This window comes from Oryx dammah, unplaced genomic scaffold, assembly GCF_014754425.2.
Source record: "Oryx dammah isolate SB20612 unplaced genomic scaffold, SCBI_Odam_1.1 HiC_scaffold_29, whole genome shotgun sequence".
Lineage (NCBI taxonomy): Eukaryota > Metazoa > Chordata > Mammalia > Artiodactyla > Bovidae > Oryx > Oryx dammah.
In genome coordinates this window covers 79,197,121-79,214,299 of record NW_024070213.1, presented here as the reverse complement: position 1 = coordinate 79,214,299, position 17,179 = coordinate 79,197,121, and the positions used below count along the sequence as shown (strand labels likewise).

The following is a 17,179-nucleotide window of genomic DNA, read 5'->3' as shown; positions in this document are numbered from 1 at the left end:
GATAATGTGCCATTTACACTTGAAAACAATGTGTATTCTGGTGCTTTCAAATAGAATGCTCTATAAATATCAATCAAGTCCATTTTGTCTAATGTATTACATTTAAGGTCTGTGTTCCCTTACTGATTTTCTGTCTAGATGATCTGTCCATTGATGTATTAAATTGGGGCAAAAGTAATTTTGGTTTTGCACTGTTGAACTCTGAAATTTGATACTGGAATACATTCTTAAATGTGGTTATATTATACATTATTTTAATGTGCATTAAGCTTTATGCTTTATTGCTAATGACTTATTGCTGTTTATTTTATAGTTATTTTAGACTACGGAAATGATGTTAGACAAAAAGCAAATTCAAGCAATTTTCTTATTTGAGTTCAAAGGAAAGCACTGGAGACAACTTGCAGTATCAGCAACACATCTGGCCCAGGAACTGCTAACAAACATACAGTGCAGTGGTGGTTCAAGAAGTTCTGCAAAGGAGACAAGAGTTCTGAAGATGAGGAGTGCAGTGGCCAGTCACTGGAAGTTGACAACGACCAACTGAACAGATCATCAAAGCTGATCCTTTTACAACTACACGAGAAGTTACGAAAGAACTTAACATCAACCACTATATGGTCATTCAGCATTTGAAGCAAACTGGAAAGGTGAAAAAGTTCATTAAGTGCGTGTCTCAGAGCTGATCGAAAAGCAAAAAAAAAAAAATGTCGTTTTCAAGTGTCATCTTCTCTTATTCTACGAAACAACCATTAACTATTTCTAGATCAGACTGTGATGTGAAACAAGTGGATTTCATACAACAACCGGTGATGACCAGCTTACTGGTTAGACCAAGCAGCAGCTCCAAAGCTTCCAGAACAAAGACGAGGCAGAAAGTGCTTTCCAAGAATTCGCTGAATCCTGAAAGATGGATTTTGTGCTCCAGGAATTAACAAACTTATCTCTTGCTGGCAAAAATGTGTTGATTGTAATGGTTTCTATTTTGATTAATAAAAATGTGTTTGAGCCTCGTTATAACAATTTAAAATTCATGGTCTAAACTTGCAAATACTTTTTCACCAACCTAGTAAGTAGGGTGTTACTACTATAATTGTCAATTTTTCCTTTTGTGTCTGTTAATATTTGCCTTATACACTGAGTTCCTCGAATGCTGGGTACATACATATTTACAATTGTTATATCTTCTTCTTGGATTGGCCCTTTGATCCCTATATAGTGTCATTTGTCTCCTGTTTGTCTTCATTAAAATCTATTTTGTCTGATATAAGAATTTGCTACTCCAGCTTTCTTTTAATTTCCATTTGCATGGAATACCTTTCTCTATCCCCTCCCTTTCAGTCTGTATGTAACTCTATACTTGAAGTTAGTCTTTTGTGCACAGCATATATATGGGTCTTATTGTATCTATGCAGCCACCTATGTCTTTGGGTGGAACATTTAGTTTATTTACATTTAAGATAGTTATCAATATATATATTCTTACTGCAATTTTGCTGTTTTAGGTCTTTCCGCCCCCCGCTTTCTTCTTTTGTTCTCTTCTCTTGTGATTTGATGACTATCGTTGGTATTATGTTTGGATTTCTTTTTCTTTTTTATCTGTACATATTTTATATTTTGGTTTGTGGTTATGAGATTTCTTTATAGCAGTATATCAAGTTGCTGATCTCTTAATTTCAAATGCATTTTTAAGGCCCTATGTTTGTACTCTCCTCACTTCATGATTACTGTCTTTAATTTTATATCTAATTGTTTTCTGTATCCCTTAATTGCTTATTGTGGATACAGATGATTTTACTACTTTTGTCTTTTAACCTCCCTACTAGCTTTGTGTGTAGATGGTTTTCTACCTTTATAGTATGTTTGCCTTGACTGGTAAGATTTTTCATTTCATAATCTTCTTGTATTCCTGTGGTGGTCTTTTTTTTTTTCCCTACCTAGAGAAGTTCCTTTAACATTTGTTTTAAAGCTGGTTCAGTGGTGCTGAATTCCTTTAGTTTCGGCTTGCCTGTGAAGCTTCTGACTTCGCCATCAGATCTGAATGAGAGCCTTAATGGGTAAAGTATTCTTACTGTTGTTTAGTCACTATGTCATGTCCAACTCTTCTGTGACCTCACTGACTATAGCTCACCAGGTTCCTCTGTCCACGGAATTTCCCAGGCAAGAACACTGGAGTGGGTTGCAATTTCCTTCTCCAGGGAATCTCTCTGACCCAGGGATCAAACCCACATCTCCTGCATTGGCAGGTGGATTCTGTACCACTGAGCCACCAGGGAAGCCCAAAGTATTCTTGGTTGCAGGTTCTTCCCTTCCCTTAAATATATCATGCCACTCTCTTCTAGCCTGCAGAATCTCTGTTGAAAAATCAGCTCCCATCGTCTTATGGGAGGTCCTGTGTATGCTATTTGCTTTATTTTCCCTTGCTGCTTCTAATATTTTCACTTTATCTTTAATTTTCTCAGGTCCTTTCTCTCTCTTTTTCTTCTGAGGCTTCTATAATGTGAATATTAATGGTCCCAGAGGTCTCTTTTTGTCTTTGTTCTATTCATTGGTAGTCATTTTCACTACTTTCTCTTCCAGCTCATTGATGTGTTCTTCTGTATCATTTAATCTAATATTAATTCTTTCTAGTGTATTTTTCATTTCAGTTATTGTATTCTTATCTCCGGTTGTTCTTTATATTTTCTGTTTGTTAAAAAAAACTTTCTAACTTCTCACTCTATGTATCTATTCTCCTCCCAAGTTCTTTGATCATCTTTACAATCATTATTCTGAACTCTTTTTCAGGTAAGACTGCCAATCTTCACTTAAATTCTTCTTCTGAGGTTATATCTTATTTGTCTAGAACATATTCCTATGATGCCTCATTTTGTGTAATTTGCTATTTGTGTTTTTATCTATGTGAGAGGTCAGTGACGTTTCTCGACCTTGGAAAAGTGATGTTCTCTAGGAGATATCCTATGTGTCCTAGCAGTGTCATCACTTAAGCTATATGCTCTGAGCATTCCCCTTAAGAAGGCTGCATGGGTCCTTCTGTTATGGTGGGCTGATTATGTGGGAAGTCTAGTAGACTTGGTTGGCCCCTAATCCAGTTGGTTGCCAGGCCTGTCTTGTGCAGATGCTGCTGGCTACTGTTTAGTGGTACCTGGTCACAAGGTAGCTGGCTGCAGAATCCTAGGGGGCCCTGTAGCTAGTGCTGGCTCACTACTGAGCAGGGTTAGGGTTTTGAAGCCTCTGGAGCTGTTGCCCACCCGCTGGTGGGTGAGGTCAGATCCTGGGGTTAATGCCAAACTACTGGCAGGCAGAACCAATTTCTAGAGTCTGGATGCAGTGTTCAGGGATCCCAGAGCTCATTTCTGATCACTGAGGTGGGGAGGCCAGTTCCTAAAACAGTTGTTTATGGTGTCTAGGGTGTCCAGAAGGCTGTGTTGGCCTGCTGTGGTCAAGGCAAGGGCACAACTGGTCCCAGAGTAGGTCTGGCTTGCTTCTGCTGTCTTTCTCCTATTGGGTGAGGTTGGTCTAGAGGCTAGTACAGGATTCCTGGTGGGAAGAGTTGCTGCCTACCCACTGGTAGTTAGAGCTGGTTCTTGACCCTTTGCTGGACAGGGACACATCCAGGGGCATGTCTAGAGGTAGATATAGGGTCAAGAAGTCTTTAGAGAACCTGTCTTTTCGTGGGTGGGGATGTGTTCCCACCCAGTTTGTTGTTTGGCCTGAGGAATCCCAGCACTGACCCTTCAGGCTGCTGAATGGGGCCAGATCTTGGTGCCAGTGAGCCAAGATGGTAGCAACCAGCAACAGTGTTTGTGTGTTTGAATGTTCCCCAATATGTCTGCCACAAGTGTCCATGTCTCCAGGGTGAGCTGCAGCTGCTCCCTGCCTCTCCAGGAGATTCTCCAGGACCAGCAGGTAGGTCTTGTACAGGCACCTATCAAATTACTTCTTTCGCGCTGCATCCTGGTATGCATGTGGTTTTGTGTGCCTCCTTTAAGAGTGAAATGTCTATTTCCCCATTTCTGTGGGCCTCCTGCAATTAAGTACTGCTGGCCTTCAAAGCCAAATGCTCTAGAAGCTTGTCTTCCTGGTGCCAGAACCCTGGGCTTGGGAGCCTGATGTAGGACTCAGAACTCTTACTCCTGTGGGAGGACTTCTGCAATATAATTATCCTCCATGGGTTACCAACCTGGAGGGTATGGGATTTTATTATATTGTGAGTTCATTCTTCCTACCTCTCTTGCTGTGGTTCCTTCTTTATGTCTTTAGTTGCAGAAGATCTTTTCTGGTAGGTCCGACTCTTTCTCATCAATGACTGTTCTACAGAAAATTGTGATTTTGCTATTCTTATGAGGAGATGGGTTTAGGGTCTTTCTACTCTGCCATCTTGGCCTTTCCTTAGCATGAGTAAGTGGCCATATGGGCAAATGAAAGCATCCTGACAGACAGATGCTGAACTCCTTCCAGTGCTGACACATGGGCTGAATTTTGTGCCTCATGGGAAGCAGTTTATGATAAAAAGATTCTTAAGCAAGGCTAAACAAAGGGGTGCAGAGCTTCCTTGCACTCTCGGAACTGCCATGTATTCACCCTGTTTTCATTTACTTTGCTTATATACATGGAAGCAGACTGCTAGATGATATGATAGTTATGGTTTTGGTTTTAGGAATCCCTATACTGTTTTCCAATTTACATTCTCACCAATTGCATACAAGAGTTTCCTCTTCTCCATATACTCTCAAACATTTGTTATTTGTATACTTTTTGATGACAGTTATTTTGACTGGTGTGAGGCAATAGCTCATTGTGGTTATGATTTGCATTTGTCTAATAATTAGCAATGTTGAGCATGTTTTCATGTACCTATTAGCCTGTATGTCTTCTTTGGAAAAATTCCTATTCAGGTCTTGTGCCTGTTTTTGATATTGAGGTATATGAACTATTTATATATTTTGCATATTAAGTCCTTATTGGTCATACCATTTGCAAATATTTTTTCCCATTTTGTAGGTTGTCTTTTTATTTTCTTAATGGTTTCCTTTGTTCTGCAAAAGCTTTTAAGCTTAATTAGGTCCCACTTGCTGTTTGATTTTATTTCTTTTTTAGTGTCTTCTATATGTAATATCATGTAATCCAAAAATAGTTAAAGTTTTACTTCTTCCTTTCTAATTTAGATGCTTTTTATTTCTTTTCCTTGCCTAATTGCTCTGGCTAGGACTTCCAATATTATGTTGAAGAGAACTGGTAAGATTGGGCATCCTTATCTTGTTCCTGATCCTAGAGTAAATGCTTTGACAATGATGTTGGCTGTTGGCTTGACAAATATAGCCTTTATTTTGTTGAGGGATATTCTCTCATGCCCCCTTTGTTGACTTTTTATCAAACTATATTAAATTTTATCAAATACGTTTTTTGCAAAGATGCTACTATGATTTTTATCCTTCATTTTATTAAGGATAAATACACTACACTATCAATCAGCATCACACTGACTGATCTGCAGATACCGAACCATCCTAGCACGCCTAGAAGAAATCCCACTTGATCATGTACTGATGAATTTGATTTGATAAATTCTGACTAAGAGATTTTGCAGAGATATTGGCCTGTAATTTTCTTTCCTTGTAACGTCTTTGTCTGGTTTTGGTATCAGGATAATGCTGGTCTCATAAAACAATGTTGGAAGTGTTTGATCCTCTTTTATTTTTTGGAAGAGTTTGAGAAGTATAGGTATTCTTAAATGTTGGGGATAGCTCATCAGTGAAATAATTTGAGAAAATTATTTAACTTCGAATGAAAACATACTTACCTACACCATAGAATTTTTATATGAATTTATAACAGAAGAAAATATATGATTGATATATTATCAAGAATCAAGTAATTATACAATAAATGTTAGGTCTCTGTTAGGTCACTTCCAAAATCCATGGAATTCTCCAGGTCAGAATATTGGAGTGGGTAGCCTTTCCCTTCTCCAGGGTATCTTCGCAACCTAGGGATCAAACCCAGGTCTCCTGCATTGCAGGGAGAGTCTTTACTAGCTGAGCCACAAGGGAAGCCCAAAATAAAAGCATATTCTCTCAAATACACACCATCTGAATATTCATTCCCACTCAGGTGTCAAGATGAGAAGGCATACAGTAAGTACTAATTTTAGCATAACCTGTGGAAATAATTCCATAAGAAAACTGTTCATTTATTCTGGTGGCTATTTTCAAGTTATAGTTACTTAAAACTCTAGATTTTAATGCAGCAAATTACCCCCATTAGGTATGACAGTAAAGAATAAAAGCACTGTACTAGACAGTCTATCTCATCTACTTTGTAATCCTTCTTTAAATTAATTTTAGAAATACAACAAACCTTTGATGAAGCAACTGCTGAAGAACTTGAGGGTGAAGTGTCTCTCGATGTTTTCAAAGGCTGAACAGGTCTTTCTTTACCTATATAAGAAAATATAAAATACAATTTTCTAGCTCATTTGTTTTCAACTAGACTGATTCTGTAAGTAAATAAACAAAGGACAGAGGTCATATATTTATTTTAATACTGAAATCTTTATTACATTATTAAATTAAATTTGTTAATATCTAAATCTCTCTTATAGGCTGGGCACCATTGAAAATTTCAAATAATTTAGAACCAAAGGACTGTACACATGATGGCAGTCTAGGTCATATCAGTGCCAGTTAGCAAACATGGAACAACAGAGAAGACCTGAGGAAAGGCAAGACCATTTTAAAATTTGCTTCCTCTTCCAAATTCTGAAAAGCTAACTTTTAATGCATCACACACAATAAAAATCTAATGGAGGTTATTATATAAATACTACAAAAGAGAATTAGCTAACTATTAGCTAATTATGCAGAAGCTCAAGAGAAAGACACGTAAGGAATTTAGCAGGTATTTATGAAATGTTTAAAAAATAAAAATAAAAACTAGAACACTGTAATATAGTACTGGAGAAGGCAATGGCACCCCACTCCAGTACTCTTGCCTGGAAAATCCCAGGGACGGAGAAGCCTGGTAGGCTGCAGTCCATGGGGTCACTAGGAGTCGGACACGACTGAGCGACTTCACTTTTACTTTTCACTTTCATGCACTGGAGAAGGAAATGGCAACGCACTCCAGTGTTCTTGCCTGGAGAATCCCAGGGACGGGGGAGCCTGGTGGGCTGCCGTCTATGGGGTCACACAGAGTCGGACACGACTGAGGTGACTTAGCAGTAGCAAACAGTACTAATCCAGTACCTGATATAAGTGCTCAAATATATATTAAATGATTGATAATAAATCCATATGAGATAAAGTCACTAGCCTTTATCTTTAGTCACTTCAGACACTCCCAAAGTGCTCTATGTATATATTATTGCTTTTATGGAAATTTAAGCCAGAAAATAAATTTAAACATTACTTTAGCCAGTTCAACAACAACAACAACAACAAAAAACAACAAAAAAGGTTTAGCTAAACATAATTTTTTAAATAACAGTGAGCTGTTATTAATAGAAAAACATTTCATTAAATTGACTATATGTCAAATGTAACATATATCCTCTGCTTTCAAGGGCTAGGAAACTTTAACTATGGAGAGAAGAAAAAGTAGCACCAAGTTTGGAGTGGCACAGAAATTGGTCAACGCTGGATAGTGGGTTAAGGCCAGGAAAGCAGTCAAGAGCAAAAGCAGACACAAATGACCTTCAAACTGAAGCAAAGCCAGCTTCAGTCAAAAAGCCTCCTAAGTTCTTCCTGCTGTGGTCACAATAGCTAAGTAAGGACCTGGAGGCTCAAGGGTTTCCAACTACCTGGAGAAGTAGTAAATAACATCTCTTTCCAATGTCCTGAAGACCTGAAAAGGCTTTCTCAAGACACCCTCACACCTCTCCCCACCCCACAACATGTGACATGTGTGAAGATATTTTTGATCGTCTCAAATGGGTGAGTGCCATTGGCACATGACAAACAGAGGTCAGGATGCTGCTAAACATCCTGCAAATGAACAAAACAGACCTCTGCAATAAAGAATTATCCAGCCTCAAATGTTAATAGTGCTGAGGTTGAAGACTCCCCTGCTATAGGTACAGTACTCCAACTCTAAAGCTCCAATAGTCTTTATAAAGACAGAATTCTAGAATCTTTTAACTTGTGGTACCATTAAGAGACTTTCATACTAAGCAAGTTTAAAAGTTCTCATAGACCTTAAAAATCAAAAGTAAAAGGATACCAATCATCACTATATCCCCAAATGACTAAGAACATGGTTTATTCAGTCATTCCCTACTGAATTTCCACTGTACACGGCAAATTCCACATCATAATGTGACAGTGTCAGTCTATCCCATCGCATCTAAAACTCCTAGAGAAGCTTATTTTTTTTCTGAATACCCAAGGCCTGCCTTCAAGGAAAGAGTAGGTGTTCAAAAATTGGTGAAGAGATTATTTTTCTACCCTTAGGACACAATGACCTCTTCAGTGTATTCTGATAAATATTTCCTTCAAAGATGAAGAACTGGACCAATCAGTACAGCACACTATGTTAATTAAAGGCATAATTACAGGCTCAACTCTGGCACACAGCAGCTAAACATAGCAAAAAAAAAAAAAAACTTTCACAAGCAGCTGTTAATCTCTTATTTAGCATTTCCTTTACAAATAAAACATCAGCACTACAGGTATGCCAAGTATGATGTCAAAGTGTTGTCTTAGGATCTCTCATCATTTTAGCCGCATAAGGCTAATTTAAGCAGATTTCAACCAATCTCACTGTGCAGAAGCAAAGGAACACTGAAGGATAGGGCAGTGGTTGATCAAATATCAACATATATTCACATACACCACTTACATGAAGGGGAAGGACAGGCAAGAAGCAAAGGATAAACGAAAAAGAATGATACAGATGGCAGCAGAAAGAGCACAAAAACAAAAAAATAGAAATGTCCTGACCCTACTGCTGTTAGATTCTATCTGCCAATGTCTCTTCTACAGATCTCAACCTCCTCTGAGGTGGCTGCTTCTAACCAGGAATGGGCTAGCTTATACAACAAACCCACTTATCTACACAAATCCTACTATGTGAGTCTGCTGTTGTTCAACTCTGGTTCCCACAGTAGACTAACGGAAGAGTTTATACACTTTCCCATTTCTATAACCTCTATCAATTATAACCCCCCACCCTTCACAATCCCAAATCAAAATCTAGCTCAAAACTCACCTCTTTCTGGCTTTCCTTCGTTCTGCCGTTTGTAGCAGGCACCAGTACGCACGGACTCTAGGGAAAGGTGGGCAGGGAGGAATTAACACCAGCACCTCTGTGCCCAGGAGGAACAAGAGAAGAACCCAGAAGTAGGGATAACGAGAACAGGAACTTCTGAGCATTTGCTGGTAACCCTAACATCTTTCCTACCCTGTATTCAAGCTGGGCTGCCTGAGCAAATACCACTAAAGAGAAACAAATAACAAAATAGGAGAAAAACTCTGTTAAGATTCGGTCCAACAATGGGGAATGAAAACGAGGCTAACCAAGGATAGCATGGCCAGCAAGTCATGAAAAAAGGACCCTATAATAAGACACCAAAAAGTTAAAGACAGGTATCACACCTCTCACTCATCAGTATAAGCATCTAATCTAATCTTCTCCATAAAGTAAATATATAAAGGATTAAAGAATGACACCAAAAAATCAACAGTGAAAGATGAATCACCCCTAGAAATCAAAAAGGACACCTGAGAAAGTTTTCATGGTGCATCATACCAGCTCCCTGGTCATACGATGACTACCTGCAAGTAGCTGTCCTGACTTGTTCTCAACAGGTAGCCTATTTCAAGTTCTTAATAGTTTGCCGTTTGCTTTCATGCCTTTGTACTTTTCTGTCTGTCATCCTATATCTTCTTACCTTTCTCTCTCTTCTTTGTTGGTTATTACTCGTTAAATATGAATGTTCCTCCTATCCTCAATCTTTTTTGTTCTGTTCTTATTTGGCTCCAATCAATACTAAGGAAACAAGACAAATGTCTCTCAACTCTTTTCACTCATACTTCTATATTTCTAATGGACAGAATGCTACTCTGTAGGTACTTGGCCATTACCTCAAATTCATCTTACATGTGATCTTAGTAAGCAGAAACTAACTCCTACTTGACCATGTTGGCAACAGGACTCAATACATTCCTGTCTTTGCTGTGACTTGCAAAAAAAATAAAAAATAAAATAATAATAATAAGTTCTAAAGTAGAATGAAGGAAAGAAATTAGGAAAGAAAATTCTAAAGTTGGCAATATAGAAATCAAAATCCCAGTTAATATATTAGTGAGTGAAAGAATAAATGGTGAGGAAGAAAATGAACAAGAATTTCAAATACTGGTTCCACAGACTATAAGTTCTTCCCATGCAGGTGAAATAAAAGCAAAAGAAGCAGCTCAGTGTTCCAACAAATGCCTAAAAGTCTGTGAGAATTTAACAATATTCACTGTCTCTTTGAATATAGTAGCTGTAAATCTGATATGATCTTTCAGAAACATACTTTCTTGCTCATGTGTTCTGATGAAAGCAATGATAAACTTAACCAGACTCATCCAATCAAGCACTATTAATTATTGATAACCCATATAGGGACAAAATACTTTGCTAGGGAAAGAAATTTTTAAGTATCGCTAGAGAGATAATAAAGTTAGGGCTATATCTTGCAAACATTAAATGCTTTGTACAGTGCCTGATATAAGAGTAAAATTAGATATTTCTGAAAGTCTTATCAATAAAAAATAAACAAGAGCACTGGTAGTACATTCATCTCTCCTTTGATACCTGAAGCTTTAAAAGAGAAATTAAGATAAGAACAAATGAAGATGTGATGACTACAAAGATGCTAAAGAAATCATTTTCCTGAATCATGGATGAAGATGTGCAAATTTGGGGCTCTCGGTTAGGAAGAACATGATTTCTCAGCAATCTACTTGTTTATTCAAGAAATTATGAAACAAGGAATTCCTTGGCAGTTCAGTGATTAGGACTCTGTGCTTCCACTGCAAGGGGCAAAGGTGTGATCCTTGGTTAGGATCCTGCATGCCACGTGGCATGGCCAAAAAATGGCCATGAAACAGAAAAACGGAGGAGACACAAGAAAAATGATCCTTGTGGTAAAGACTCCAAAAAGCTACAGAAAAAACAACCAAACAACCACAAGGGTAGAAAAAGCTCTATACCACTACTGCTTCCCCCAAATAACCAACTTTTGGAGGTAAGAGATCCAACCAGTTAAAATTAAGACATATTAACTATGAACACATGGAAGTGAATTTCCAAAAAGTATGGAAGTGATGCTATCCAACCTTCTCACCCTCTGCTGCTCCCTTCTCCATTCGCCTTCAATTATTTCCAGCATCAGGATATTTTCGAATAAGCCAGCTCTTCACATCAGGTGGCCAAAATATTTATGAGTACTGAACACAAATAAAGTAACTTTCAAGCTAAGAAACACTATTATATTCAGCGTATAAGAAAATAGGTTCCTACTGTGTAATAAACATGATCTGATGTAAAGCCTACTTCCATGTTCCCATTATTACTCTACACCTGCACAGAAAAGCCTTCTTTCTAAATGCAGAATTAAATCTCTAAATTTCATTGGAATTTCAGCTATTATCCAAAAATTCGCAAGGACTTCCAAATTCATTCACAGCAAAAAGTCTTAAGATGTGTCTTCTTTCTCGTTAAACTGAAGTTTAATAATAGAGTCTAATTTCCAAAGATACTCTTCTCAAAATAGTGTTTTTAATTTCTGTACATTTTCAGTTATCATGGAAGATGTGCTTTCAAAATTAAACAATGATTAACACTGTCTTTCTTTAAAATATCTTCCATTCTTAATAATGGCTGCTGATTTCAAGAAAATGAGGGGAAACTAGACCCAAAGTCGGAGCTATATAAAATCAGATACAGACCAATGAAAGCAATAAACCTGTAAATCTTCCACAGTAATGACATCTAAAAAATTCAACCAAAATGGCACATGGTGGTGGTGGCTTAGTCGCTTAAACTCGTGTTCGACTCTTGCGACCCCATAGTCTGTAGCCCACTAGGCTCCTCTGTCCATGGGATTTTACAGGCAAGAATACTGGAGTGGGTTGCCATTTCCTTCTCCAAAGGATCTTCCTGACCTAGGAATCAAACCCGGGTCTCCTGCATTGCAGGCAGATGATCTACCAACTGAGCTATGAGGGAAGCCCCAAAGTGTCACATAGCCTGCTTCTGTGTGGTGTAAAGGCAGATTCTTTACCATCTGAGCCATAAGGGAAGTCAAAAATACTGGAGTGGGTAGCCGATCCCTTCTTCAGGGCATCTTCCTGACCCAGGAATCAAACTGGGGTCTCCTGCATTGCAGGTGGATTCTTTACCAACTGAGCTATGAGGGAAGCCTGATTTATATATGAGCATCACTGGTAAATTTGACATTAACCTGCAGCAAATGTTTAGAACAAATTAACAAAAAGTTTGTAAGTACATACAGGATCATCCCTAGGAATCACAACAGATTTTACACAACAAAGCAAAGCGATCTTTATGTTATTGTTTCCAAAGAGGAAATGCTTTGTGATTCTCAAGTGGAAAAGAAAAAAATATGGGGGATCACAAATGGTTGAGTAATAGCAAATCATTTAGATACATGGTCCACAGAGGGACGTGCCTAAAGGTTTCCATATTAGGACTTATGCTACTCAAATTAATCACTAATGATTAAAACAAAACATAAAGTATACTTCATTTGTGGATAAAACAAAACTGCTTTTATCTGCTGTTGTACATAAAGTCACTAAAGAGATTTTAAGACCTTTATGGAAGAGAATTGTAAGCCAAAGTTAATTAAATGAAATACAGGATTCCTAGATTATTTTTTAATGTATTAACCACAAACAAACAACTGTATCTGAAAAAAGTATAAGCTGCAGGGTTTTTCTTTTTCTTCATATTATTATAATATATGTGAAAACGGCCTAGATTGCAGTTGCCTACAGTTTCAATAAAGGCCAGTAACACAATATGGTTGACAAAAGTTCACTTCTGGCAACACAACTTAAAAGGAATAGAAAGAAAATTAGGAAAGTAAGAGGTATGACAACCATGTCGAATAAAAGGAAGCACTGAAGGAAGTAAATATATTTAAATCTGGAAAAAAAAAATCAAAGAGATTATGATGGTACTTTTCAAATTTGCAAAAGATTCCAACATAAATAGAAATATCTTTATGGCTCTAAGAAAAATAACTAGTATTAAGTAGCTGTTACAAGAAAAGGTTTTATTTTTTTTTTTAATGAGTTATATAAAAATGGAAAGACTGGCCTGTGATGTAGAAAACTTCATGGGAAGTACTTTAACAAAAAGTCTCCCATACCGATATGGGAGACTCTGGTGTTATTATTAACACTATTATCCTAAACAGAAGGTAAGTAGCAAGAGTATAAGATAGGAAAACAATGGGATTCATCAGAGAGAGGGGAAAGAACAAGGAAATAAATACCTAAGAGAGAGTTGACAAACAGGGAATGTGTGGTTATATTACTCAGAATAAAAATAAACTTCAAGTAAAAATATAAATGGTATATATAACAAAACAATTTTAACTATAACAGTATAATAACAAGGGAAAAGGAAATGAGGCTAACCGGGACAACCTATACTGTTAACATGTAAATATGAACGATAATAAGGAAAAAAAATATTATCATATATCACAGTCACAGCTATGATCAGGTTAGTCCACTTAAGTTATGGGCAGAAAATTCTTAAATGTGAACACAAGATGCAGACAGTTTGATTTATGAAGATAATCAGCCTATGGTAGTACAAAGTTCCATAGGATTTAACTCAAAACACTAAGAAAAAATTTAATTAACATGTATGGACATGTGTGCACAAAACAGGAAATAAACAACAGATGAAAAAGTAACAATCATTGTGACTTATAATTAAGCACATAAGAGATATAGTAAATGCACAGAAGAATTATGAATAAATAGTCATAAAATGATTGCCAAGGACAAACTATCAATGATCATTAAAATGAGTAAAATTTCTCTACAAAGTATGAAAAGAAGCAAAACATTATATGTTAAAAAATTAACAAAATGAGAGCATACGGAATAAGAAATTATTTTTACCTGTTACAGAAACATTTAAAACCTTTGTCAAAATTTCAATTTCCATTGGAAAACTAAATTAATCCACTACTGGTAAATTAGCCCAGTTTAAGTGACTGATAATTGAAGGACCACATTTCTCAGCCCTTTTTTTAATTTTTTGAATAAATGCAAGGTTACAACCAATATTTGGGAGATGTATATTTAAAGCAAAAACCAGTACCACAAATATGTAAAATAACAATTACTTTTTCCACTTATTGTTTAAAGTAAGACTTTGTTAACTTTTTGGAAGATTATCTCATGTAACTGTTCTGAAAACTATTTAATGAAAGGAGTAAAGAAAAACATTGTAACAGTTCAGCCCCAAAAGCTGAGGAATCAACCAAAGCAATGGTAAAGAGAACTTTCCCAGGGAAATAACTTTTTTTCTTGACTGAAGAACTTCACTTTCAAAGTTAAATGACTTAAGAAAATAAACACGAAGGCATTAACAAAGTTGTACACTCTCTTTCATTCAATTCACACCAGATTTTAGTCTCCCAATTTTCTGTTATCTTTCCATCATTGCAAGATATTAACCCTATTAGACCTGTAAGGATGGGGAAAGCATATTAGAGACACACAGACTGGAGCATCACATTGTGGCTCCATATCGCATCTCAAGATTTCAGAGTTTTGGCCACTACCTACCAGACCAAATGCAGATTGAAGATATCGCCCTAGAAATCTGTTTTAGAGGAAAAATGGAAAAAACAAGGCTAATTCACCAATAATTTAAATAACTTAACAGCTTCACTACAATATCTAAGGAAGGATCTCCAGCTTCCACTTTACTAGTTTTGTTTAAAAGACTTCAAATCTGTTTCTAAAGACACTGTCTTCCTCTTAACTAAATTACTAATAGATCTGGATTTAAGTCATACACATCTAAAAACACATGTCCCTAGAAGATATCTTACATCTGTGCGTGTGAGGATACATTAGACTTAGAGGCTGTTTATCTCCTTGAAGGGTAAGGGGAGAGGAAGGAAGTGAAGGAAAGGAGAAGTTACCAAACTTTTAACACTGAACTCCACAGTAAAACTTTCAATTACCTGGAACTAGTCCAAGAATATTTTAAGCAATCAGGCATGTGTTGAGTCACTATAGTTGTTTTAAAACCTTCAAATGGGATTCTTACCTTCAGCAAGGCCATTCATATACATATATCCAAAATATGTTTTTTGGAAGCCCCACTCTACCTAGCTCTGGAAATAGCAGACAAGTGATAAACGTTTGTTAAATACAGGAATCCAGCAATAGCTACAATGGAGATAATCTAATGATCTTAAGCGAAGATTGTTAAACTAAAAATCTTATTATCTGAAAAAGAAAAAGTTAAAAGGAAGGAAAAGAAAGAATAAATTTCTGATTTCTGTATGTTGGCTTATAATTCCTTCTACCTAGAAGATACTTCTCTAGTCGTACAAGTCTGAAATAAAAGGTGAGTCCAAATGTCATTTCCTCCATGGCATGTTCTTCCATCCCCAGAGTGAGAATCTCTTACTTAGACCTACTTATGCATTTACAAAGTATCAAGTCTTACATCAAAGTTATACTTCACATGTCACATTTATATACTGATAAACTTGCTATTAGTTGTGGGAAAATACATCTACATTCTAATTCCTTGGTGACAGGGACACGGTTCTAACATAACACTTTGGATATAGAAGGCATGAGGAACTGTTTTGTGAATGAGCACAACTGCAGGTGGTCGAGTCCAGAATGATAAAACAGGAACATTTTACCTAGGAAAGTTGCTTTATTTATTTATTCCAACCAATACTGAGCAACTGGGCCAGGGTGACATGCACTGAATGCCATGCATGTCTGGGTACTTCAAATTAAAAAAAAAAACAAAACATGGAGGTTGGCAAAGAATGAATCAAAGGTAGGTTTTAGCTCTAAATTCTGTAAAGCTATATACCTTATATTCAGGGGAACCACTAATATTTTTCATGAAAAATATAAATGATTTCCCCTAGTGACAGAGGTTAAAGGAGGTTGGATCAACCCAGGAATTGGCAGAACATATAGGAGTGTGTGACCCGCCAACATGATTACAAACACACCTCCTCTATACCGATACTTCACTGAAGAAGTGAAATATCATGCAGACTACAACTTGAAATGGTTCCAAGACGTGTTATGACATTCATTATACTATTCTACTTTTCTGTAAATTTGAAAACTTTCAAATAAAGAGTTAAAAATAATATATATATCTAATAACACATACAATGCTATCAGACTCGGTATACTCTGACTGCTGGAGGCTACAAAAACAACAAAAAGGAGAACTCTTAAAAATACATACTTCTATGTTGAGGCTGATGGAAAGAATAAGTTTTGCTTCTTTCTGGAGAGTAACTTCTACTGCTGACACTGGAGCCAGATCTGCTGTGTGGAGAATCCTTTCGGCCTACAGGTGATTCTCTGAAAATAGGAGTGTCTCTTTTATGAGGTGACCGGTCTCTCACATAATGGGAGGAGTAGAAATTTTTTCTTCTAAAGCTGTCTCTCATGTCCCTTTGAAGTAAAAATAAATAAGTTAATTATATCTTGTATTCTCTATACATAAGAACAAATAGCAAAAGATCTGGTCATACACTCTTTATGTTGTAATTTTTGTTCCCTTTTTCTACAATCACCTACTTTCTGAAATCAGTCAATAAAATGAAGCTTTATCAGTAACATATTTAGAATGCAGCATTTTTTTAGTTTGGTTAACCATGTGGTTATGTGCAAAAGTTACTTATTTTAGGCAAGCACAAAAATTTATACATGTGAAAAACATAGTCATATAGTTTCTACTTCTGTTTGCTAACAACACACCACACAGCTACTACTCTATCAAAGACTGCTAGAAAATGCCAAAGATTTCCCCAGTGAGACAGTTCTTAGCCTATTATCCTCATCTAAGCATAGCATTCAACACTTCAACTGGTGCAATTTCCCACTACCCTGCCCCATGGTAATCTGGCAGCGTTTACAGACACTTTTCTTGT

The 17,179-nt window shown here is 36.7% G+C and overlaps 1 protein-coding gene across 12 annotated transcripts in view; it reads right to left on the bottom strand.

The window, feature by feature from the left end:
* PPHLN1 (periphilin 1) overlaps nt 1–17,179 on the bottom strand; it is a 171,621-nt gene that overhangs the window by 78,775 nt on the left and 75,667 nt on the right. For 8 of the 12 annotated variants that reach the window (XM_040233783.1, XM_040233789.1, XM_040233787.1 and 5 more), the window contains 3 exons: nt 16,489–16,700; nt 9,208–9,264; nt 6,361–6,440 (listed from right to left, as the gene is read on the bottom strand). In XM_040233783.1, the coding sequence (XP_040089717.1) occupies nt 6,361–6,440; nt 9,208–9,264; nt 16,489–16,700 (349 nt within the window). The remainder of the gene's footprint in view (nt 1–6,360; nt 6,441–9,207; nt 9,265–16,488; nt 16,701–17,179) is intronic. The other 4 variants (XM_040233786.1, XM_040233791.1, XM_040233785.1 and 1 more) reach the window with 1 other exon arrangement.